At 29.6% G+C, this 25020-nt stretch overlaps 1 protein-coding gene and 1 long non-coding RNA gene across 7 annotated transcripts in view; one reads left to right on the forward strand and one right to left on the reverse strand.

Moving 5' to 3' along the window:
* The window catches only part of kkv (hyaluronan synthase-like protein kkv), an 85003-nt gene that overhangs the window by 2062 nt on the left and 57921 nt on the right, over positions 1-25020 (reverse strand). For 2 of the 6 annotated variants that reach the window (XM_076537320.1, XM_076537321.1), the window contains exons 8-21: positions 24703-24970; positions 23851-24113; positions 23414-23624; positions 22268-22515; positions 21337-21529; positions 20568-20722; positions 18703-19008; positions 17599-17904; positions 15575-15822; positions 13966-14278; positions 11111-11291; positions 4064-4227; positions 3172-3400; positions 646-983 (exon numbers count right to left, since the gene is read on the reverse strand). In XM_076537320.1, coding sequence (XP_076393435.1) covers positions 664-983; positions 3172-3400; positions 4064-4227; positions 11111-11291; positions 13966-14278; positions 15575-15822; positions 17599-17904; positions 18703-19008; positions 20568-20722; positions 21337-21529; positions 22268-22515; positions 23414-23624; positions 23851-24113; positions 24703-24970 — 3405 coding nt within the window. In that variant the 3' untranslated portion in view covers positions 646-663. Of the gene's footprint in view, positions 1-645; positions 984-3171; positions 3401-4063; positions 4232-11110; positions 11292-11539; positions 11717-13965; positions 14279-15574; positions 15823-17598; positions 17905-18702; positions 19009-20567; positions 20723-21336; positions 21530-22267; positions 22516-23413; positions 23625-23850; positions 24114-24702; positions 24971-25020 lie in introns of all 6 variants that reach the window. The other 4 variants (XM_076537322.1, XM_012283274.2, XM_076537323.1 and 1 more) reach the window with 4 other exon arrangements.
* LOC105662233 (uncharacterized) lies at positions 4092-11761 on the forward strand. Its single transcript, XR_013039908.1, has 3 exons — positions 4092-4227; positions 11111-11561; positions 11624-11761. It is a non-coding gene; the product is annotated as an uncharacterized LOC105662233 (long non-coding RNA).

Below are 25020 nucleotides of genomic sequence, written 5' to 3' on the forward strand. Positions count from 1 at the left end.
GGAGAAATTGGTGATTTTAGGAAATTTGGGAAAATTGGAAATTTAAGAGATTTAGGGGAATTTGAGAAATTTGAGAATTTGGGGAATTTAAGAAATTTGAGAGTTTGGTGAATTTGGGAATTTGGGAATTTGGGAATTTGGGAATTTGGGAAATTTGGAGAATTTTAGGGAATTTGGGGAATTTGGAGAAATTGGAGATTTTAGGGAATTTGGGGAATTTGGGAAATTGGAGATTTTAGGGAATTTGGGGAATTTGGGAAATTTGGGTATTTAGGTACTTAGGAATTTTTGAATTTTGAAATATTGAATTTTTGAAATTTGGAAATTTGAAAACTTGAAAATGTAGAAACTTAGGAATTTGAGAACTAAAAATTTAGAAACGTAAAAATGTGAAAAATTTGAAATTTAGAAATCTCAACATTTGAACTTTTGGAAATAAAAAAATGTGAACTATAAAAATTTGTAAATCTGAAAACCCACAAATTTAAAAATTCAGATATATGACCTCAAACTCTGTAAATCTCAAGGTCCAATTATAATCTAAAAATTAAAAAATTATAAAAAAATAAAAAATGTAAAAACCTACAAATTGAAAAATTAATTTTACAATATCACTACTTGAATCACATCGAAAAAATTACATACATTCATGAAAATATGCGATCAGATATTAGTGTTCGCCTCTCTCCACGTACTTTGACCTAAGTTGTGAAGCCTGAGGCTACTTCCGGAATTCTCGTCGGGCTCGTAAGCAGAATTCGTGTGTCCAGCGTGTCCCTCGAACACGTCTTTAACAGAAATCTGGCTACTTCTCGATGGACGACCTTGAATTCCTAAAGGATTCCCTGCTACTCCGTAAATATTATTCGCTCCTAAGGTTTGCATTTGCGATTTCCTCCTCATCGCCATTATGCTGTTTCTGCGTCCCTCGAATGCCTTGAATGCTTTCGCTGAACGTCTTGTTGACATATTTCTTGGTAAACCTAAACAAAAATATAATATTTCAATTTTAGTATTTTTTCTTTTTATTACTATAGAAAATATATGTTAAAAGTTTATTAACAATTTTTATTGTAATGCTGAAAATGAAGTATGTCATCTAATCCTAAATGGTTGTATAAAATACAAGACCTAAATATTTATATAAAATTCATAACCCAAATGTTTATATAAAATTCATAACCCAAATGTTTATATAAAATTCATAACCCAAATGTTTATATAAAATTCATGAACTAAATGTTTAAATAAAATTCATAACCCAAATGCTTATATAAAATTCATAATCTAAATGTTTATATAAAATTCATAACCCAAATGTTTCTATAAAATTCATAACCCAAATGTTTATATAAAATTCATAACACAAATGTTTATATAAAATCTCTAACCTAAATGTTTAGATAAAATTCATAACCTAAATGTTTAAGTAAAATTCATAACCGAAATGTTTATATAAAATTCATAACCTAAATGTTTATATAAACACATAACCTAAATGTTATAGAAAATATTAATAAAAAATTAATTGTCACTGTTATATGTATGAACCTTGATTCCCTATAATAAAAAGCGTTTTAATAAATAAATAAATAAATGTAGTGTATTGACTTGTAAAAGAAGAGAAAAGGTTTGAAAAGGCAGTTCCTATTTATCATTTTTTCGAATGTGCGATTTTTTTCATAAATTTTAGGGTAAAGTTTCCAGCAACCCTGATTTGAATATCGGAAATACCGTCACGCGCTTGAATACGTGATGGCTACATAAAAGAAATACGAGATTCGTACATATCATCAACATACCGTTTATACAGGGCGTTTCAAAAACAAAATTCTGTGCTAAAATCGTGCATTTTTTATATTAAGAGGAAATAAATTAAATAAAAATGGCAAATTGAAGTAGAAGTAACAAATTTACTTGGTGAATTTATTTACTTACTGTGGTCATTGCAAGAATTTTATACAGAATTTTATTTGTGGCAATATAACGAAACACAACTGGGTTTTATGAAATTATAAAATAATAGTCATTGTTGATAAAATATTTGAAGCTCTTTCTCTTTCTCAATTAACTTTGTAAATTTATTTACTTACTGTGGTCATTAGAAGAATTTTATACAGATCTTTATTTGTGGCAATATAACAAAATACAACTGTATTTAACGAAATTATGAAATCATAGTCATTGTTGTGAGAATATTTGAAATCGTCGTTAAGAATTTTTAAATTTATTTCTCAAATTCCTTCTTAAATAATTCTCTTACATTATTCTGTTGAGTATCTTATATGTACTAATCATCTTTATACAAATTCTACTATTTTCAAACATACTACGTACACTAATTTTTCCTATTTATTCTTGATAATAAAACTTTGCAAAAATCACTACAAGCACCTTCTAAAACTCTGTCATCGGCAATATATCGGAACTATATTTTATAAACAAATAAAGCTCTATTAACTATAAAACATCTGAGGTAATTATTTCAAATATCTCAATACTTTAATTTTCTTTTAATCTATCAACCTCATTCTTCATTATGTACATATTCTATTAATTCTACAGTAGACTCGTTATATTGCAATTTTCACATAAACAATCACGCTCCCAATATTTCTCCATTATTCTAACACAAGTATAGTTACTTGCAGACTCTCTACAAGTAGACTCTCGTTACATTGCAAGACTACAGTAGACTCTCGTTATATTGCAATTTTCACATAAACAATCACACACCCAATATTTCTCTATTATTCTAATACACGTATAGTCACTTGCAGACTCTCTACAAGTAGACTCCGTTATATTGCAAGACTACAGTAGACTCTCGTTATATTGCAATTTTCACATAAACAATCACACATCCAATATTCGTCCACTATTCTACTAAGTACCTATACTTGTATTATTATACACAATTTTTGTGTTTTTATACACAACTACCCATTGCAATAATAATTAACAATAATTTTATTGCAACTACTTCATATATGGCATAACGAAATTCTACCATACCTTGCGATCAATTAGACAATTTCATACAAACCATACTACGTGAAAGCTTGTCAAATACTATTATACTTCACAACATAATTAGATAAAGAAATAATTTTTTCCCAATTTTTTGTCACTTTCTCTTCGACATAATTAAGTAACATTGTCTTAACTTACCGTTTCCTTCTGACAGGCTAAAGAATCGCTGTCTGAAAGCGACATCGAGGGTATTGATTGCCTGCGTCTTTCTGCGACTCTTTTCGAGGTTTCTTATCGTCTTTCTTCGACCGGGACCGCTACCACTGCCTTCCTCATAATCACCCTCCATTCCATCTAATCTTTGTAAATCTCTCACTATTTCCACCGCGTGTTTCGATAACAATGCTTCTTCCGACAAATCCTTTGTCTAATAAACCAGACAGAAAAACGCTGCTATTAACTCGAGTCCATCATTACCGTCATTATGGTTCACATTTTACCCTAAATATACCGGGTGTAGTACGGGGAAGAAATGTTACTAGACTTTTACTTTCATTTTATATACAAAGTTCACTCTAAATCATCTCAAAATTTAAATTAAACTTGAAGGTAAATTTCCTTAAATTTCAACTGAAGTTTGAAGGTGAATCCCCTTAAATTTTAGGCAAAGTTTTGAGGTAAATCTGCTAAAATTTTGCATTAAGTTTCAAAGTAAATCTTCTTAAATTTTAGGCAAAGTGTTAAGGTAAATCTGTTAAAATTTTTAATTAAACTTGAAGGTGAATTTCCTTAAATTTCAACTGAAGTTTAAAGGTGAATCTCCAAAAATTTTAAATTAAGTTTAAAAATAAATCTCCTAAAATTCTAACTAAGGTTTCAAGGCAAGTCACCTCAAATTACCCTAATTTTTTAAAGATCCCAAAACTACTGAAACACTAACTCTCCCCTAATTTTAAGATAAACTAAAAAACTCCCTTATTTCAAGATCATATAATCTTGAGAACACGTCCGAGTAAACCCGGTTGAAATCACACGAATCCAGCAGTACATTTACAAGAATATTTACTAATTCATTGAACATAACCCGTACCTTCTTGCAGCAGTACCAATCCAAGCTGGTGCTGGCTAAAATATGTGCGAACGTGCCAAATCGATGGAACAGCATCGCCGTAAATTGAATAACCAATATGAGGGCGAAGAAGAACACGAAAACCAGCCCGATTGGTTCGAGTTGTAGATACTCCTTCGTAATGTGTACCTAAAAAATGCGTATCATCGTTGAAGCAGACGTTGATGAATGAGTCTACTTACACCGAATTTAAAATAGAAATGTGGACAGAAAGAGAAACACATAAGTACATATTGCGGTTGTTATTGATGTAGCCCGGGGTTGCTTCATTACAAATTCTCTGAACATTACAATATTATTATTCTTAAATTTGGTTGAAGTACGTTTATTGATGGCTGTAATGAAACAACTCTTCCTGTACGTACATAATCACTGATTTATATAATCATTTTTAGTTTTAGATCTGTGATGTTGTTGTAAGATCTAATATGTGCTGTAGGTGTCTTTTGACTATTTGCAATTTTGACCATTTGGAATTTTAGACTTTTGGATTGCACAAGGTTTAGTTGTGAATACAGCATATACTTCTGTTTGGGGAATTTGAAAATTTGAGAGTTTGGGCAGTTTGGGGGATTTGAGGAATCTGGAAATTTGAGAGTTTGGGGGATTTGGGAAATTTGGAAATTTGAGAGTTTGGGGGATTTGAGGAATTTGGAAATTTGAGAGTTTAGGGGATTTGGGAAATTTGGAAATTTGAGAGTTTGGGGAATTTGGGGAATATGGAAATTAGAGAGTTTGGGGGATTTGGGAAATTTGGAAATTTGAGAGTTTGGGGAATTTGGGAATTTGGGAACTTGAGAATTTGGAAATTTGGGAATTTTGGAACTTGAGAATTTGAAAATTTGAGAGTTTGGGAAATTTGGGGAATATGGAAATTAGAGAGTTCGGGTGATTTGGGAAATTTGGAAATTTGAGAGTTTGGGGAATTTGGGAATTTGGGAACTTGAGAATTTGGAAATTTGGGAATTTTGGAACTTGAGAATTTGGAAATTTGAGAGTTTGGGGAATTTGGAGAATTTGGAAATTTGAGAGTTTGGAGAATTTGAGAGTTTGGAGAATTTGGGAATTTGGGAACTTGAGAATTTGGAAATTTGGGAATTTTGGAACTTGAGAATTTGGAAATTTGAGAGTTTGGGGAATTTGGAGAATTTGGAAATTTGAGAGTTTGGAGAATTTGAGAGTTTGGAGAATTTGGGAATTTGGGAACTTGAGAATTTGGAAATTTGGGAGTTTGGGGAATTTGGAGAATTTGGAAATTTGAGAGTTTGGAGAATTTGAGAGTTTGGAGAATTTGGGAATTTGGGAACTTGAGAATTTGGAAATTTGGGAATTCTGGAACTTGAGAATTTCGAAATTTGAGAGTTTGGGGAATTTGGAGAATTTGGAAATTTGAGAGTTTGGGGGATTTGAGGAATTTGGAAATTTGAGAGTTTGGAGAATTTGGGAATTTTGGAACTTGAGAATTTGGAAATTTGAGAGTTTGGGGGATTTGGGAAATTTGGAAATTTGAGAGTTTGGGGAATTTGGGAATTGGGGAACTTGAGAATTTGGAAATTTGGGAATTCTGGAACTTGAGAATTTCGAAATTTGAGAGTTTGGGGAATTTGGAGAATTTGGAAATTTGAGAGTTTGGGGGTTTTGAGGAATTTGGAAATTTGAGAGTTTGGAGAATTTGGGAATTTTGGAACTTGAGAATTTGGAAATTTGAGAGTTTGGGGGATTTGGGGAATTTGGAAATTTGAGAGTTTGGGAAATTTGGGAATTTAAGAATTTGGGAAATTGAGAATTTTGGAATTTTGGAATATTGAAATTTTGAAATTTGTATTTGTTATTGTATACACTTTGATTTATATATCATTGAAATACAATAACTAATAATGTAATACTATTTACAGTCCCTAGCCAATGAATTGCCACATATGACAATTATAACCATAAACATGAAATTTTACGTAGCCCCAATTCGATGGCCAGGGGCCAACTGTTTGAGGTTACGTTAAGTTGCCTCTTTTCTTTAGCTTTTTATGCATGGTGAAATATAAACCACTTTGGTGGAATATAAAAGTTGACATTCTTTCACGTGATTACAGTACGTACAAGATCACCGCAGAAAATATCTGACACAAACATGTATGTACATATATAAGCCACCGTTTAGTTACACTGATAGTAACTCGTTAGTGGTGCTCCTCTGCTGTCATACCTAGCAGTGCATTATAAGAATTAGACACAGAAGAACAATAATATGAGTGACAATTCTTCGTTCGTATTCAGGCAGTTACACCATCGTCCATAAGTTATGGGACACTTGTTAGGTCTATGTTTGCATTAATAATACCTCAAGTTAATTTGCAGTTACAGTCATATTAAGTTTACTTATATGTTATATATTATCTTTAGTTTTTACTGTTCAAGCTTTTATTTTATTTGGTGGAATGGGATTTTGTGTAAAATGTGGATTTTTGGATTTTTTATTAGCATTCACCTTACTAATTTAATTTATTAATTTTTTATAATGTATGTCATTTTTATCTTAGCATCTCTGCCAATTTTTTTTATAACTTAATTTTGGTGATTGACTTAATAAATTAATTCAACTTTAAGAAAGTTTTAAAATTCTTTGGTAAGTTTAAATTAAATTAAAATTTATTTAATGTATAATTGAACTCTTGAAAACCCACAATTTTAAGAAAGCCTGTATTTTATAAATTTGTTAATTTATAGTTTAGAAAATATAAATTTTTTAAGTGCAATTTTATATTAATAATAATTCTATTCAACATCATTAATGTTGAAGAGCTATAATTTTAAGAAAACCTGTATTTAATAAATTTGTTCATTTACATTTTAGAAAATATACATTTCTTAATTGCAAGTAATAATAAAAATAATTCTATTGTACCAAAGATTTTGAGGAACTATAATTTTAAGAAAACCTGTATCTCCACGCAAATAAATTATAGTATAAATTTCCTTTAGCTAAGAACGAACAGGGAGATGAGCATTTCACTGTTTGCCTTCATTTTCAAGGAGTCCCAAGGGTGTATAGGGAGAGTTGGTTTGATTCAAGTCATTTGATAGAATTTTAAATCAGCTGGTCTATATAAAAAGGCGTAATACAAATATGTATTTTTCAGAGCCGTTCTTTATAAATCTTAACATAGATTACTGCTTTTTTCATTAATACTAAAATTGTGAGGTTAGGATTTAACTAGTGAAGTTATCGTAATTGTCAGTAACTTTAATTTTATAGTCCAATGTATTTTATACAATTTGGTAAATTTGGAAAGTTGGAAATATGGAAATTTGAGGAATTTGGAGAAATTGGGAATTTTAGGGAATTTGGGAAAAATTGGAGATTTCAGAGAATTTGAGGAATTTGACAGTTTGGGGAATTTGGAGAAATTGGGGAAAATAATTTTAATTTTATAGTCCAATGTATTTTATACAATTTTAATTTTATAGTTTAATCTATTTTAAATAATTTTAATTTTATAGTTTAGTCCATTTCAAATAATTTTTATTTTACAGTCCAGTTTATTGTAAATAATTTTAATTTTGTAAATAATTTTAATTTTATAGTTTAATCTATTTTAAATCATTTTAATTTTATACTTTAGTCCATTTTAAATAATTTTTATTTTACAGTCCAATTTATTGTAAATAATTTTAATTTTGTGGACTAGTTTATTTTATATAATTTTAATTTTATGGTGTAATGTATTTTATATGATTTTAATTTTTCAGTCTAGTTTATTTAAAATAATTTTAATTTTGTAGTGCAGTTTATGTTAAATAATTTTAATTTTACAGTCTAGTTTATTTCAACTAATTTTACAACCTAGTTTATTTTAAATAATCCTGCATAAAACAGTTGTCAATATACAAAATTAAATTCTATCCAAATCTGTGCATTTCAGGTGCATATTTCTTAAAATCCATAATTTACTTTGTTCCAAAATTATAAGGTATCCCATAACTTACAAACAAGAATGTAAATGGAAAATAGGACAAGGTATGCTTCTTCAACTCTTTCGAAACCCATGTATTGTGCACGTTCTACAGCATAGTGAATAAACAGTGTCTAACTGCAATTTTACATATATCTGAGCCACGAGAGAGTTGAAGTACACAGAAGTTAAGAGAACACTTCAAAAACCCGAACATATATCAATCACATTAAAACACATGTATCAAAAATCAGAATTTAGTCTCTTATATATTTTTTTTTTAAATTTTTGCACCTTAAGTATTCTAAGATATTTACCATTTTTATATTAATTAAACAAAACGTTATTAAACATCTTAAATAATTTCTGCAAAAATCATGATCGACAGATGTCGACAGATGTGAGCAACCGTATGTTAATACGGTTAGGTTAGGTTAGTTAACCTCATGTTAATACGGTTTTAATACGTTAAGGCCAAGTTGGCATTTGTATGTTGGCACGAATGTCCGTACACAACTTCAAGGAAAAATAAACGACCGCACATATGTTGCGTTCCAGACAAATTAATCTTGCAAACTAATTGAAATGGTGATATATCTACAGCGTTCTCCGTACTTCTGCAAGTTAATGTTAGTGAAGATAAGACCTATGGTGTGAGTGGTCATACGATAAATGTCGGTTCGTTCTCACAAAGACGCACGAGGATGATACGTGGGATGAGGAATCCAAATTAACAAGATTTTCGTTGTTATTTGTGACTTAGCGAACTAGTTTCTAGTCAGTTGCTTGATCCCAGGTGTTTTATTCGTTCCGGTAGTACCTGTGCAAACATGTTAATGGTAACTCTCCACGTGCTGACGTTCCACGTTATTGACAAAACACAGACATGTCCCAACAAGTGCAACATTATCACCGGATATCAATTTCCAGCGTGCTCCGATGCTCACTTTATCCCCTGGCACTAATTTCGTTCGACTACTAAATTTAACAAATATTTAACATGTACTGGATGAATTTATTTAAAGCAAATGAATTTATATTAATTTGAAGCATTTTAATTTATGCTTCTACTTGCAATTAGGAATTTTTAAACAAATGAATTTATATTAATTTGAAGCATTTTAGTTTATGCTTCTACTTACTTCAGGAATTTTTAAGAAAATTAATATAAATTCATTTGCTTAAAAATTCCTAAATTAATATAGATTCATTTGCTTAACAATTCCTAAATTAATATAAATTCATTTGCTTAAAAATTCCTAATTGTAAGTAGAAGCATAAACCAATTGTAAGATGCTTCAAATTCTTTCGGTAGAAAAGATGGAGACAGATTTTAACCCTTAGAGTAAGAACCCTTGGAATGACATTGATTGAACTGTGGAGGTTTTTTGTTCGACACGGGATCTCCATCTTTAGTGGGTGTTACATATTCGGCTTGGATGAACGATTTTTGGTAGATTCGAGTTTTGGAAATTTGAGGTGGACGTTTAGGAAGAGGATTTGGAAGTTTGGGGGTTTTTGAGGTTAGAAGTTAGAAATTAAGAGAAGTAGTGTGAGGTTGGGTTAGGTTGGGAATTTAAGGATTTAAATTTGGGATCTTCGAAGTATAGGGAAGTCAGGGTTTTAGAAATTTGGGAGAAGGATTCTAGAGAATCTGGGGATTTTGCGGAAGTTTGAAAATTTAGAAATTTTAGGAGTTTTAGAAAATTCAGAAAATTCAGAAAATTTAGAAAATTTCGGAAATGTAGAAAATTTAGAAAATTTAGAAAATTTAGAAAATTTAGAAAATTCAGAAAATTCAGAAAATACAGAAAATTTAGGAAATTTAGGAAATTTAAGAATTTTAGAACCTTTAAGATCTTAAAGATCTAGGGAATTTAGAATATTCTTAAGAAATTTAGAATATTTCTAGGAAACCTAGGGAATTTAAGAAATTTAAAAAATTTAAAAAGTTTAGAAGATTTAGGAAATTTGAGAAATTTAGAAGATTTCTAGGAATTCTAGGGAATTCGAAAAATTTATAAAACTTAAGAAATTTCTAAAAAATTTAGAAAGTTTAGGAAACTTGATAATTCAAAAATTTAGTTTTAAAACTTCAGAATTTCGAAAATTGTGAATTTGGTTAATCTGAATTTAAAAAATTTAAAAGTTTGTAATTTTGTCAATACAAAAATTTAAGAATTTAGAAATTTAAGAAATTTAGGAAATTTGAGATATTTGAAAAATTTGAGAAATTTGGGAAATCCGAAATTTGGAGTTTTGAATATCTAATTAAAATTTGAAAATTGAAAATTGGAAACTTGAAGATTTGACAATTTATGAAGAAAGTATAAAAAGTTTAAGATTAAGGAATTTAAAAATTAGGAATAGTAAATTTGGAAATTTGATAATAGGGAAATTTGAACATTCTGAAATCTGTGATTTTGAATTTAAAAAAATCTTAGTTATGAATTTAAAAATTTATCTTCAAATTTGGAGATTTGGGAAGTTAAGAGTTTTATTATCTAAGAATTTAAAAATTAAAAAATTTTTAAATTGAAAATTAAAATTGAAAAATTAAAAAATTAAGAAACTCTTAATTTGAAAATTTCTGATTTAGTACCATTCATGTTGAATATCAGCAGAAGCTCAAAAACTTCAACTAATTTTCACATCAACTATTACACAATTGTTGCTTGTCTGCTCTCTGCTTTCTAAAAAGTACTATTAATTTTTCTAACAATCCCTAAATTCTACGTTAGTCATTTCAGCATCCAAAGCTCGCGTCTACTCTAAGGGTTAAACACTCACGATCACACTTTTTTCAAAAAATCTTATCTACTCTAAACAACCACACACAAAACAAATAAACGTCGAACATCTGAAAAAATCGCTCGTATTTCCACAGAAATAAAGCACGAAAGGAATTAAACGAATCAATCTATATCGAAAAATGAAACAAGATCCACAGAAACAACAAAATGGCGTGAACAACGGAGCACACGGAGGTGTTAGTCTCCCGAGGCATCCAGTGAGACAGCATCTCTGTTTTTCATTTTCCTTTTTTTGGAAAAACCAGGTACCTCCGAGGTCTCTTCGATGAAGGTGACATTCGTCTTGACGCCAAGCGGCCAAATAACATGTAGCTGATCTTTGTTCAGCTGTAGCAAGAATACGATCAGAACGAACAACGCATTGAACATAAAAAACGCGAACACGCTCTTGTTCCTTAGCTCGATCAGGTCGGCGGCTATACGAGCCTGTCGTGAAAAACAAAAATTAGCAAATATGTAAAAAAAATACGCTCCGTCCAGTCTGATCCTTCGGCTCCTTGGAGGATCCTCGCCGAGAATATTTCTCTTATTTCAAAAATTCAAACTGCAAAACAATTGTTTTAATGAATTTAATTTTACAGAAATCATTAGAAGGCAAGAAAATGGCTCGACAGATCCTGATGGAAAGTTTTGGATGAAGAAGCAGGATAACTCGTGGACGGAGCGGTCTTTACCTCCTGCGAGCTTTCGTCATAGGTGATGTTCGTCTTGATACCGAAAGGCCACTTCACGTGCAACAAATCTTTGTTTAATTGCAGGAGGAACACGATCAGGACGAAGAGGGCATTCATCATAAAAAACGCGAACACGCTCTGGTCACGGAGGTCCTTTAGATCTTTGGCGATTCGGGCCTGATGCAAGCAGCATTCATCCGTTATTCAATTATTTGATTAGGGGTTTGTGGTATATCGACGAATATAGACTGAGAAGGTCTCTTCCGGGTTTTGGGAAGTGCAATATTAGCATTCGTCCACTTGATGGCACCACAGCTGTCGTAAATATTATGGATACGTTCTGGAGCTTTTTATTAGGGGATAAGGTTAGGTCAATAACTGAGGTGGAGTTATATAATACAAATATATGACTTCTAGAGATTGTGCTATAAACAGATGATTCTATATGCAAATTGATTAAGTAATGCTTTTGAGGAAAATGTATTTGGTCCTCAAAATATTTGACAGAAGTTTTTTGTTAATTTAATATTTGAGGAAAATCGTTTATCATTTTTTATGAAATTGTTAATAATAATATACTAATTATTAAAGTATGATGAATATACAAGTAATATCATAGGGAGCACTGATTTATAAGTTTTGAAGGAAGAAAATGTATTTGGTCATCAAAATATTTGACAGAAGTTTTTTGTTAATTTAATATTTAAGGAAAATCGTTTATCATTTTTCATGAAATTGTTAATAATAACATACTAATTATTAAAGTATGATGAATATACAAGTAATATCATAGAAGACACTAATTTATACATTTTGAAAGATTATTAATAATGATTATTAAATTCAATTCTCTTAAGCAAATATGACAAAATATTTTTCAATTTCAACTTATTTCTTTTTAAAATAAAATTTTTTGCTGGGAGTATCATCAAGTGGACATACTACTTATTTTCACCCTGTTCTCATTGGTTGTTCTTGTAACTATTCTTGTATTTTTTGTAAAAGTGTCTATATTCGTTGATATTAATTTTGTGTCATATTTTTAAAAACACGTTATTTCTTAAAATTGTTGTAATAATTTCAGCAACATTTAGATTTATACTTATATATTTTGGTTTCAATTTTGCAGATAAATTTTAAAAGTTCATAAAAAGTAAATAAAATATCATTTTTATGAAATTATTAATTAACCAAAATTAAAACTTTGACAAGAAAAAATTTCTTAGTTTGGTAATAAACCATTTACTTAAATATAATTTCTTTTTGTTATCAATTAAAAAGTACTACTTGAATTGAAAAATAGTATGAACTAACTAAATTAGAAAAGAGTATTAATTAAATTAGAGAACAGTATCAGTTAGATAAATTGAAAAATAGTAATACTAATTAAATTAGAAAAATATCAGCTAGTATTTGAACTAGCAAAGTATTGTAAATTCTTTTTGCAATTGTAATTGAAAAATTATTTTTTAATACTTAATTTATATTAAATTGTCAATTAACTGTTTCCTATTTTAGAATCAAAATTCTTGATTAATTTTAATAAGTGATTTCTTCATTTTAAATTATATAGCTTTTAGTTACAACCAAATTAAATTTTCTATTGAAAAAATGCAATATATTAAAAAGAAAGTCTAAAAATGCTTTTTCTGCAGACATATACATATAATAACTAGTTACTCCATAAATTACTAAATAAGTTACTAAATAAATTACTCTAAATTAGAGTAATATAAATAATTATCTAATTAACAATCAGTTACTACTGTTGCAAGTTTTTGAAGATAACACTAGAACAAAATTATTATTTTAAATAGTAGAAGTTGTTAAGATTATTTCTGAGGAACTGAATTAATGCTATTAAAAATTTGGAAGAAATTATTTAAACAATTTTTTATATTTAGAACTTAATAAATATTAAAACAACCTTATGCCATCTGTCCTTGAGATACATGACCTTGAGACAAATTTATAAAATAAATTTCATAATTTATTTATTACACATATAAATAAATATAAGATAGTCATTGACCTTCTTAAACTATATAATCAGTTAATTATTTCTTTCTATTCTCAATAATAATAAAACTAATTTAAATATTCCAATTATTAAGATATTTACATATATATGTAAGATATTGCATATTTACTGATTAAGGTTCATCAAAAGCTCCCTTTTTTATCATCAAAACTTCTCAAAACAGTTGGTCATATAATAACACTAATTTTAATCAACACATTGAACATTTACCCACTATGCTAATTTATTTACCAAAATCTGTTTAATTATCTTTCAGTTTCTTGAACTTTAAGAGACTTAAGGCTTTCTTGAACTTTGATAATTTAATGTCAATATTTTGTTCTAGTGTTAAAAGCATCTAAATTCAATTGCTAGAAGAAATTATAGTAAACATAAGAGTCATTACCTTTTCAGCTTTGTCCTCATCAATAGGATACAAATATTTCTCCAAAAGGTCCTTCCAGAATTGTTCTTCCTGAAGGGACAGTACATCGATCTCACCCTTTTTCAGTCCATCGTCATTCAACCAATAAGGTCTGCTAAGGAAATTACTACCCTCTCGATTGCCTTCCGTATTTTGACTAGTCACTGTCTCTGCATCACTATTGCCATCCTGATCCTCTGCAGGATCCTCCCCGATGTCACCCAAGTGATTGGCGGTTCGAGAACCCACGGAGGATGCACGCCTTCGTCCTGAGTGTCCATGAGGATCCACAGTCCTAAATAAACGAACATAAACGAACTTATTATGTGAGGGACCTTCAAATAATACAAATGGAAGCTAATACAAATTTAGTAATTGACAAACTTTTGTGACAAACTAAACAATTATAAGTTAACATTTACATTAAACAAAATGATAGTAATACAATTTTTAATATGATGATAAACTTCTCTGATAAACTAAACAATTATAAATTAACATTTGCATTAAACAAAATGATAGTAATACAATTTTTAATATGATAATAAACTTGTGTGATAAATTAAACAAATTTATGTAATGGTTGTAGTAAACTGTATGATAAATTTAATAAACTGAAAAGAAGGTTTAATAAATTATATAGTGAAAATGAAGTACAAAATATGTTTAATAAAGTGTACAGTAAATTTATAAATTGTATAACAAATTTAATTGTGTAATAAATTTAGAAAAGTATATAACTTTAATAAGTTGTACAATGAATTTAATAAATTGGAAATAAATTCAATGAATTGTATAACTGAATTACAAATTTAATAAATTATATAGTAAATTAAAAAAATGATATAATTTAAGCAAAGTTAAAGAACTGTATAGTAAATTTGATGATTTGTATAGTAAATTTAGTGAACTGTATAATGTAATTAATAAAGTGCACAATAAATTTAACAAACTATATAAAAAAGTTAAATGAACTAAAAAAAAATTCAATGAATTGTATGACTGAATGACAAATTTTATAAATTATGTACTAAATTAAAAAAATTATATAATTGATTTAATGAAATGTATAACAAATTTAAAGGACTGTATAGTAAATTTGATAGATTGTATAATAAATTTAGTCAATTGTAAAATGAATTTAATAAAGTGTACTGTAAATTTAATAAACTGTATAAAAAATTGTAATGAACTGCAAAATAAATTTGAATATATAGTAAAATTTAATAAACTGTATAATAAAGGTAAGCTGCATAATAAATTTTAAATATACAGTAGACAGCTGTATAAAAATTTAATGAATTGTACAGAAAAACGAAACTCTAAAATAAATTTTGTAAGCCATCTAATAAGATTTAATAAATTGCATAATAAATATTACAAAATGTACAGTAAACAAGCCGTATAAAAAATGTAATAAACAATACAACAAACTTAATAAACTGTAAAGAAAAACAAAATTATAAAATAGATTTTGTAAGCTATCTAACAAGATTTAATAAAATGCATAATAACTTATAAGTAAACCAAAGAAACTTTTAATCAATTACACTAATTACAGTACCATTAAAGCAGTATTAAATCGCATTACCTTTCAATGGCTTCCAACCGTTTGCCAACTTGTTCCAGTGACTCAGCAATGGCGACCAATTGTTGTTTCTCATTGGATGTCTGACCATGCGTACAGAACATGCATTTGAACAATCCTGCCAAAGAGATTTCTATCGATCCTTCTTCATCGTCGTTTGACCCTACGCCATTTTGTAGGAAACCTAACAAAGACTTTTGTTTCGCTTTCCGTTTCGCCTCCTCGGCTTCCTTCTTTTCTTGTTCAAGTTCCTGTTGGTTTCGTAATAAATAAAAGATATTTAACAAAGGATTGTATTTCAAATGCAATTATTTTTTAAATACAATTTATGTACAATTGAAGACATTTTTTTTAACACTAGAACTACCAATCAGTCAAAATGACTGGTTTCAAATTTCTCATTTTATATTTACAAAATTTTAAATGTCTGTCATATTGTGTTGAGGTAAAAACTAGTTTTATATTTTACTTGATGCTTTAGTTTATTTATTTCCCTTTTCATTTTATTTTTCATTCTTCGATAAACGTGTACTTAATATCGGTAGTTCTAGTGTTAAATATATACAAATTTAGAAAATAAGTATACAAGTGGAAAGTGGAAATTATTTATTGGAAAGATGTTTAGTGTGATTGCAATGCTTTCAAGATCTAAAATTATTTGTGTATTTTCTTTGATGAGGAAAGTAAACAGTATTTTGTAATAATTTATAATTAATGAATACGAAATTAAATTGTTAAATAGAATAAGAACGAGTTTATAGTTACAGTTATAATTTTAGAAGAAACAAACATTTTTTTAGAAGAGTTAAATATTTTATAGATGCATTAGTTAAGGAGTTATTGATTGAAGCTGTTGTTTTACAAAGTCTAATATTGAAAATAGACAATTTTGCACTTTGAAACAATATTTGGTGTCGATATTTACAATCAGGTGAAATTTAGTTATTTTGGATTTAAGATGGTGATTTTCAAACTTACAATATGAGAGATTAGAATTCTTCAATTTTTATGTTCCTGAATTTCGAAGGTTTATAGCTTGGAAATTTTGAAAATTTGGAACTTAGGATTTTGGAGTTATTACAACTTTCTAGTTTTAGACTTTTTAATATTAACACTATGAAGTTTCGAATTTTGAAATTTTCGAATTTTGGAAATTTGGAGTTTTGGAATTTTGGAGGTTTGGAGTTTTGGAGATTTGGAACTTTGTTACTGTGGAAATTTGGGGAGTTTAGAGAATTTGAGGATTTTAAAGAATCATGGGAATTTGGAGAAATTGGAGATTTTAGGAAATTTGGGGAAATTGGGGATTTTAGAGGATTTTGGAAATTTGAGAAATTTCAGAGTTTGAAAGTTTGGTGAATTTGAGAATTTGAGAATTTGAGAATTTGAGAATTTGGAAATTTGGAAATTTGGAAATTTGAAAATTTGGAAATTTGGAAATTTGGGAATTTGGGAATTTGGGCAACTTGGGGAACTTGGGGAATTTGGAGATTTGGAGTTTCGTAACTTTGGAAATTTGGGGAGTTTGGAGAATTTGAGGATTTTAAAGAATCATGGGAATTTGGAGAAATTGAGGATTTTAGGAAATTTGGGTAATTTGTGGAATTTGAAAATTTAGAGTTTTGGAATTTTGAAATTTTGAAATTTTGAAATTTTGAAATTTTGGAATTTTGGAATTTTGAAAATTAGGAGTTTCGGAATTTTGGAAATTTTGCATTATGGATCTTTAGAACCTTGAAACTTCAAACTCTTCATATTTTCAAAGTTCCAAATCTCTAATCATTAAAATTCTAGAAACTATTTTAAAATTCCGCAATACTAATATAACATTAAAACTATACAAATCCAAAAACAACAGTTTGCAGAAATCCAAAAAAGAGACTATTAAACAAATTACCACGAACACCATCACACATCACAGTTACCCTAAAAACAAGTCTAAATCCAAAATTGTTTCAAAACGCAAAATTAGTCACAACAAAAGATGAATGAATTAATCAAGTTAATAATGAGATGTAAATAGTTACCACGGCAGTTTTTTTAGTAGCGACCTCCCTAGTGCCCCACGTAATGTCATTGAGGTTACAGACCGCGTAAATAATAAGCAGCACGTAGTTCGAAGGAACGGATATAAAATAAATAGCGAAGTATATCAGGCAGTGTATTTCTTCCGGGTGCAATAGTGCAGCTATCACCACTTGACCTATCATTAACACAAGAAACATCGCTGATGGCGAGAAACCGCCATCTTCAGAAATACTTATTGCAATCCCAACTATTACTGCGACCATAACCATTGCGTAGAAGGTGCTGATCACTGCTGCAAAGAAAACCTGATACCAATGTTATTGTTAGTAACCAATCAATTTTAAACAATTAAGCATTAAGTCAATTAATTAGTTGCTTAATTAACATTAAGTATATACAGTTAATTATGATTAGTGATGATAGTTAAGCTAACCATCGCCGTATATCGCCTTAACTTTTCACATGAAGAGACTGAAACATACATTTGCAGACAATAAAGCAACACTCCATTTTGCGTGCAGAGTGATATAAAACGGTTCCTAAATGGCGCCATTTTAAGATCCAACACCATCCTCCAGTTTAGTTTCGCATTCGTTCAGTGACAATAATGTTGAAATTTTAAGGACATTATCGGAATTTTGATATATAATAGTTATAAACTTTTTGAGTTCATTTATAAATACTTTTCAAATATTTTCTATTTTGAAACCCTCACATCTTTAAATTCTAGAATTCTAAAAATTCCTAAATTTCCAACCTTCCACATTCTCTTATTTAAAAATCACAAGAATTTCCAAAAGTTCACATCCTAAATTTTCAAAAATCCCAAATGTCTCAGAACACAAAAATTCCAAAATTGCCAAATTCTCAAACCTTCACATCCCACAATTCTAAAATTCTCAAAAGTTCCTAAAATATCCAAAACTCCCACAACTCTCAAAATTTTAAATTGCCAAAATTTCAAACCCCAACAAAGTATTAACAAAATTAAAAAACATTATTGTAACCAATACAAAACCAACAATTAACTTCTCAAGTGTTCCAGTGTTAAATCTGCGGTGTTTCCTAAGCAAAGCAGAAACATAAAATGCATTTGGACGAACCTTTTTAGTCTTTTTCACTTGGACTTCGCGGGTTCCCCAGGAGACGACATTCAAGTTGATAATGGAGTACAGGATGAGAAGGAGATACATGGAAGGAATCGAGAGAAGGTAAATGATGCCTGGCACGATACACCAAAACTCTTGCGGATGCAAACAGGCGGCTATAAAGAACGAGCTAGACAGTGATATCAAGAATATGGCCGAAGGTGACCCGATGCCATCCTCTCCAAGTTGCAGGGCCGTACCTACTATCACGGCCATCATTATCAATGCGTATCCTGTCGATAATATTTGCGCACACAAAAGCTGAAAGACAAGGACATAAGTAGATTAGGGTGGTTCAAGAGAATTCTTTTTCCCTCTCACTCTAAATATTTAGTATATTATGTAAAAACATCCAAAGTTTAAATTTAAGAGATCAAAGCAATTTATATTGGTTTTTCATCGTATCGACTTTTATCTACAATTTAAGTGATTTCGTACTGGATTCATGGGCGTGGCCGGAGAAAAAATTCTTTTCGTACTCTGAAAGATTAGTGTATGTCATAAAAATTAAATTTAAAAGATCAAAGCAATTTATACTGATTTTTTATCGTATCGACTTTCAACTACAATTTAAGTGATTACAGATAAAATTGCACAAAATTAAATATTAGTATCACATCAATGTCAATCGACTGATTTAACCATATTTACATACTTGAGAACTAAGCAAGGTTTGAACAGAGTTTAAAACTGAACTTATTCGATGATCGTTCAAAGGTTTGATATTACTTGCCGCCAAACAATATCCATTGTCCACAGAAGATCTTAATAACCTTGTAACGAAAGAGTCATCAATTTTGAACAGTTCGAATTACCACATGATACTGACTTAAAATGAAAGTTATAAGAATTGACTGTAATATTGAAAAGTTTGCAAGAAAGTAAATGCGATATTTATTGTGAGACAAATTTTATTTTATTTTTGATTTGCGACTAATTTTCATGAACGTTTTAACGCGTTTAGACACGGGTTTGGTTCTCCATTCTGCACGCGAAATTCACCGCAACCGTTAACCTTGATGTTGCAGATTGTTTTGCAATGTGCTCTTCGAAAAAAGACGTCGATCAGTATCACGAGTGATCAATAATACAAATTCAATTCGCTCGACAAAGAATAGTGGGCTTGAACTTAGCTTTATATGTATCTCGTGTCACATCTACACGGTAATAATTATGTAATTATTTAAGAGGAAGGCACATGTACTCAATGTGAACGGGGAAGATAACTCTTCATTGTTCGGTTATGTAATGCATATATGTACATTTTACTCTAGATTATTGTACAGTGGTATTTTATGAATCGAAAATACGGTGTCGTCTTTCACATTTCAATATTTTATTAAATTATTGGAAGCTATTGATTCTCTTTGAAGTCTCTTATTGAAACTCTTCGAAATGATTTTTTAAGGTTGGAAATGGTTAAATATTCTGGTGTGAGATTAATAATATTATTATTCAATTTTATGACGTAATAATTATGTAAGTATGTAACAATTATAGATATAACTTGCTAATTATAGAAAGTCATAAAAGATTTAAAGCGAAAGGTATAAGAATGTCACTAAAGATTTTCAACAAAAGATATTGTCAGAAATTATTGAAAACCAACAAATATTTTTAATTTTGTTTTGTAAACTTCTAAATTGCTTTGACTTCTTAAACTTTAATTTTTCAACTCGAACTTTCACAAGATTTTTCACACCATATACTCAATTTTTAATAGACGAGAGCGAAAAAAGAATTTTCAGCCATCCTAACGTTCATAAACGATTAAAGCTTGAAACATTAATAAACATTAATTTTTACGTTGGTTCACTTACTTGTATGTTTGCCTTACACGTAAAACATACGATCATAAACAACAGGATGGGGATAATGTTATAATAGAAACTTGTCCAGTTGTCGATTTTGAAAGCCGCCACGAAAGCACCGACCAACATAAGGAAGATCGTGCCTGGTCCTAAAATTGTTCCACCTGAAAGAGAAAATGGGGGATGCTTAAAAATTATTTTTTACATTTATGTAAATTGTTGATTGCATAAATGTATGTTTAATTTAGTTATTTGTAGAAGTTACATTTTACTTTTTATTAGTTGGCATATGTATACTATTTTAAGAATAATTTCATACACTATTTCAAAAAATAATTTCATAGATTAGTATAATTAGCTAAAAGTATGGTTGATCAATACTTCTATATACAAGTGTAAAAAATAATTTTTATTAGATATTCAAATAATTCTATATATTTTGTGTGTAAGCTATTTCAACTATTTTCTGTACAACCTGTTATATAGCAAGTATTTAAAAAATTTATATACTATTTTAAATTTTATAAACAATGTAAGCAATAATTTAATAGTTACTTAAAAAATAATTTCGTGCTATACTATTCACATTTTTATACACCTGTCATTTATTATTTCTTATACACCTTATTTCTTTTCATACGCCTTTGCACACCAATTGTTTACTTTTCTAAATCCCTTCATGAACCACAAAAGTGTATAAAACTAGATTCATAAATAATTAATAAAACTAGATTCATAAATTAATTAAAATGAACGTGTGAATACATAGAAAACTAACCCATAAGCAAAATTTGATAGGAAATGTATGGAAGAGATATATTGTCGTTGATTTTGATCGTTCGTTTCGCGTCCATCAGGAGGTCCATTATGTTAGCAATGGTAGAGGGAACCCATCGACGACGTTGATTGTAAAATTCATTGAAGCCCTCCGGTGCGTGTGTGTAAGCATCGCTGGCTGCTGAATATTCGACCTGTATCATCATTGAATAAACCACAATGATTAATCGCTGTTTACTTATACCGTATACCTCAAATTCCTATAATAATCAAGCACACATTATAGATCATTCACACATTTTTGGTTCGATGTCGTTCATCACATAAATTCGATTAAATACAAATTTTGGAAGCACCTAACTAAAATGTAATTGCATTCAAAAAACAGCCAAGCCATTCAGATGGACAGCAATTTTAAATTTTGAATCTATTTATATTAAATTTTGAAACAATTTCAAATTACGAATTTAAAAATTGTTGACATGTGAAAGTAATATTAAGTAATAAATAAAGTGAAATTTACTGAAGATTTTAAGAATGAGTTCTTAAAAAAAAGATTCAATGTATTCATTCAATAGATTCAATGATTAACGAGAAAAATAATTATTTTCATTTTGTATTGTTGACATGTTTCAATTATTCTATAACAATGTCAAATTACGAATATAATATTTACTATATATTTTTGAAACTAAAATTACTTTGTCTGTTAGGTTTATCGATGTTGAATTTTGATTATTGCAATGCAACCTCAAAATATAAGATTCATTTTAAGTTGTATGTAGTTTAAGATTCATTTTAAATTTCATGCAATTTAAGGTTCATTTTAAATTTCATTAAAATAGTATTAAATCATTTAACAAATATTAGAATGAAAACAGAGAAGATATTTCTGCCTAAAGATGTGTCAATAGGATTTTCATAGTACTTACCCTGTAACCCCGTTGCAGAAGAAGAGTACAAAGCCATCGATCTTCCCCTTGATCGTATTGAACGTAGTGTCTGGCTTCGTCCGATCTCGTTGTGTATTTCTTCATCACGTTGTCGTCCATTAAAGCCTTACCTCTGAATAACGAGAAACAACCGGGACTACAAAGCACACAGCCGATCATATGCTCGGTTGCTTTTTGCAGCCAATGGCCGATAGCGTATTCGAACATTTGGTACCACACCATTGGACCTGGTATCAGACCAACAAACATTAAGTTAAAGATCAAATTAGATGAAAGTTAAAATTGTTAAGATTAAATTAAAATTGTTAAGATCAAATTGAAATTGTAAAAATTAAATTAAAGTTGTGAAGATTAAGTAAAAATTGGAAAGATCAAGTCAAAATTGTAAATATTAGGTAAAAATTGTAAAGATCAAATTAAAATTGTTAAGATTAAATTGAAATTGTAAAAATCAAATTAAAGTTGTGACGATCAAGTAAAAATTCGAAAGATCAAGTTAAAATTGTAAAGGTCAAATTAAAATTGTAAAAATCAACTAAATAGTATTGTCAATAATAATACTTTCAAATAATATTAATAATTTTTAAACTGTGTTTACAAATTTATCGGTAGACGCTCCATAATTCCCTGCGTTCGGGGCTCTAGAAGAATAAATCAAATTTCCCAAAATAACAAATTTTAATATCATAGTTTTTGGACGTATTTTCACTGCCATATTTCTAAGTTATCATTAAATCTCTAAGTCGTCATGTTTCAAAATATTCTAAGTTCTGAAACTTCTAAATTCCCAAAAATCGAGAAATTATCGAGCATCGAACACACGTACTTTCTTCAAAATTAATTTCATACAAATTCAAGTTCCTAAATCAAACCATTCTAGCAAATTCTGAATTTCCTTAATTCCCAAAAATCGAGAAATTATCAAGCCTTGATGATACATATGTTCACTTCACAGTTAATTTCTTTCAAATGCAAGTTGAATAAACGTACATCGTCTACTTTAAACACAAAACACTTTGCACACACATGTTTGAATACTTTCTATGAATAATTTGAATAAAACCTTCACAAGCAGGGAATTATCGAGAGACTATAGTTATCTCCATGATAATGAATTTAACTAACCTGAACCAACTGGATGAATTCGACCACAAGCTGCACCAAGGTTCTTGTTCTTCTTCATCAAATCTACGAGCAGTTTCACAGCGGCAGGTTGGAAATCAATGTCTCCGTCGAGTGTCAATAAATAAGTATTTTCCGCGATTACTTCTTTACGATCTACGCTAATTGGTAACTCCATTAATCGATGTCCCAGTAAGTAGTACATGTACATGACCTGGAAAAGAAAAATCAAATTTTGTATTCTTCATTATTTACTTAATCATAAAATTTTATAACTTTATATTTTACTATTTTACAATTTTTTAATTACAATAATTTTACAATTTTTTAATAAGAAATTGAATGAAATGAAGTTCTATTTTACATTAAGTGCTAGAAAGTTCCTGTTCTCCATTACTTTCCATCCAAATAAATACTACATTACATTTCTGTAACTATACCTGACTCCATCGCTTCCTGTGACGAATTTTACTCTTATCCTTCAAATGAGCAATCATCTTCGTTTTCCCTGGAAGAGTCCACACCAATCTGCCACCATAAGGTGTCGGATATTTCTTCGGTGCTCTAACATGCATTCGCGTTTGGTGAACGTCTGATGCAGCCTCATCCAATGTGCCCACTAACAATTTCACGAACCGGTTCACCTGAGACTCGTTTTCATCGTGATCCGATAACTCGAACGCGTCATCGAAAAAGATGTGAGCTGAAAACACAAGATTATATTTTTTATTATTACTGTATAATGTTGGAATTAAAATAATGTCTTGTTTTTTAATATAATTAAGTAGGAAGTTCGATGCAACGCGGTAAGGAATTTGTCAAGTAGCGTGGTTATAAAATGGGATCTCTCCATGGTCCGCGCTAGGCTATAAAAAGGGTACCATTTTAACCTCTTACGTACGACGCGCTACTAAAGTGGCGGATACCATCTTTTTATACGATGGTCCACTATAGTTTCGCGAATGTTATCGTAGCGCCATAGTGGCTCACTCGCCACCGTTTCAATTGAACAATTCTTTGCACTAATATATATAAGAAACATTTGGAAATGACATATTTTGTGAATTTTCTAAAAAAGTAAATTATCAAAGTTAAAGTATATACATCATATCTGTGGAAAAAAATTATTTCCCTTTGCTTTAACTTACAAGTTTCAATCTCCGTTCAAAATTGCAACGAAATCCAGAAATTTAAAAATAACCCAAGCTAGTCCTATCTAAACTTATACCTCATAAATTTTTCAATCTCAGAAATTGCAATGAAATTTCCATGCAGAAAGTGGGTGGTCTTACTTTCGAATTCATAGTAATCCGGATCGACAACTTTCAAATATTTTTGGGCAACGCGTCGGGCACACTGGTCCTCGTCCAGGCGTAGGATACTCTTCAAGAATTCCATCATTTCTTCTTTGTTCTCATGCCACATCGTTGCACAAGCGTATATTCTCGTTACGTGATCGCTGCTTTTTACAGCCGACGGTGGTGTAGTTGATCCGTCGGTCTGTTCGTATATGGTCTCGTAATCCCCGTCCCCTTTTTCTTTTTCTATCTCCGCCAGATCCTGCTCAACAAAAATAAGCTTTATGTTTCCGTATCATGTTCATTTTGATG

This window comes from Megachile rotundata, chromosome 11 (assembly GCF_050947335.1).
Source record: "Megachile rotundata isolate GNS110a chromosome 11, iyMegRotu1, whole genome shotgun sequence".
NCBI classification, from domain to species: domain Eukaryota; kingdom Metazoa; phylum Arthropoda; class Insecta; order Hymenoptera; family Megachilidae; genus Megachile; species Megachile rotundata.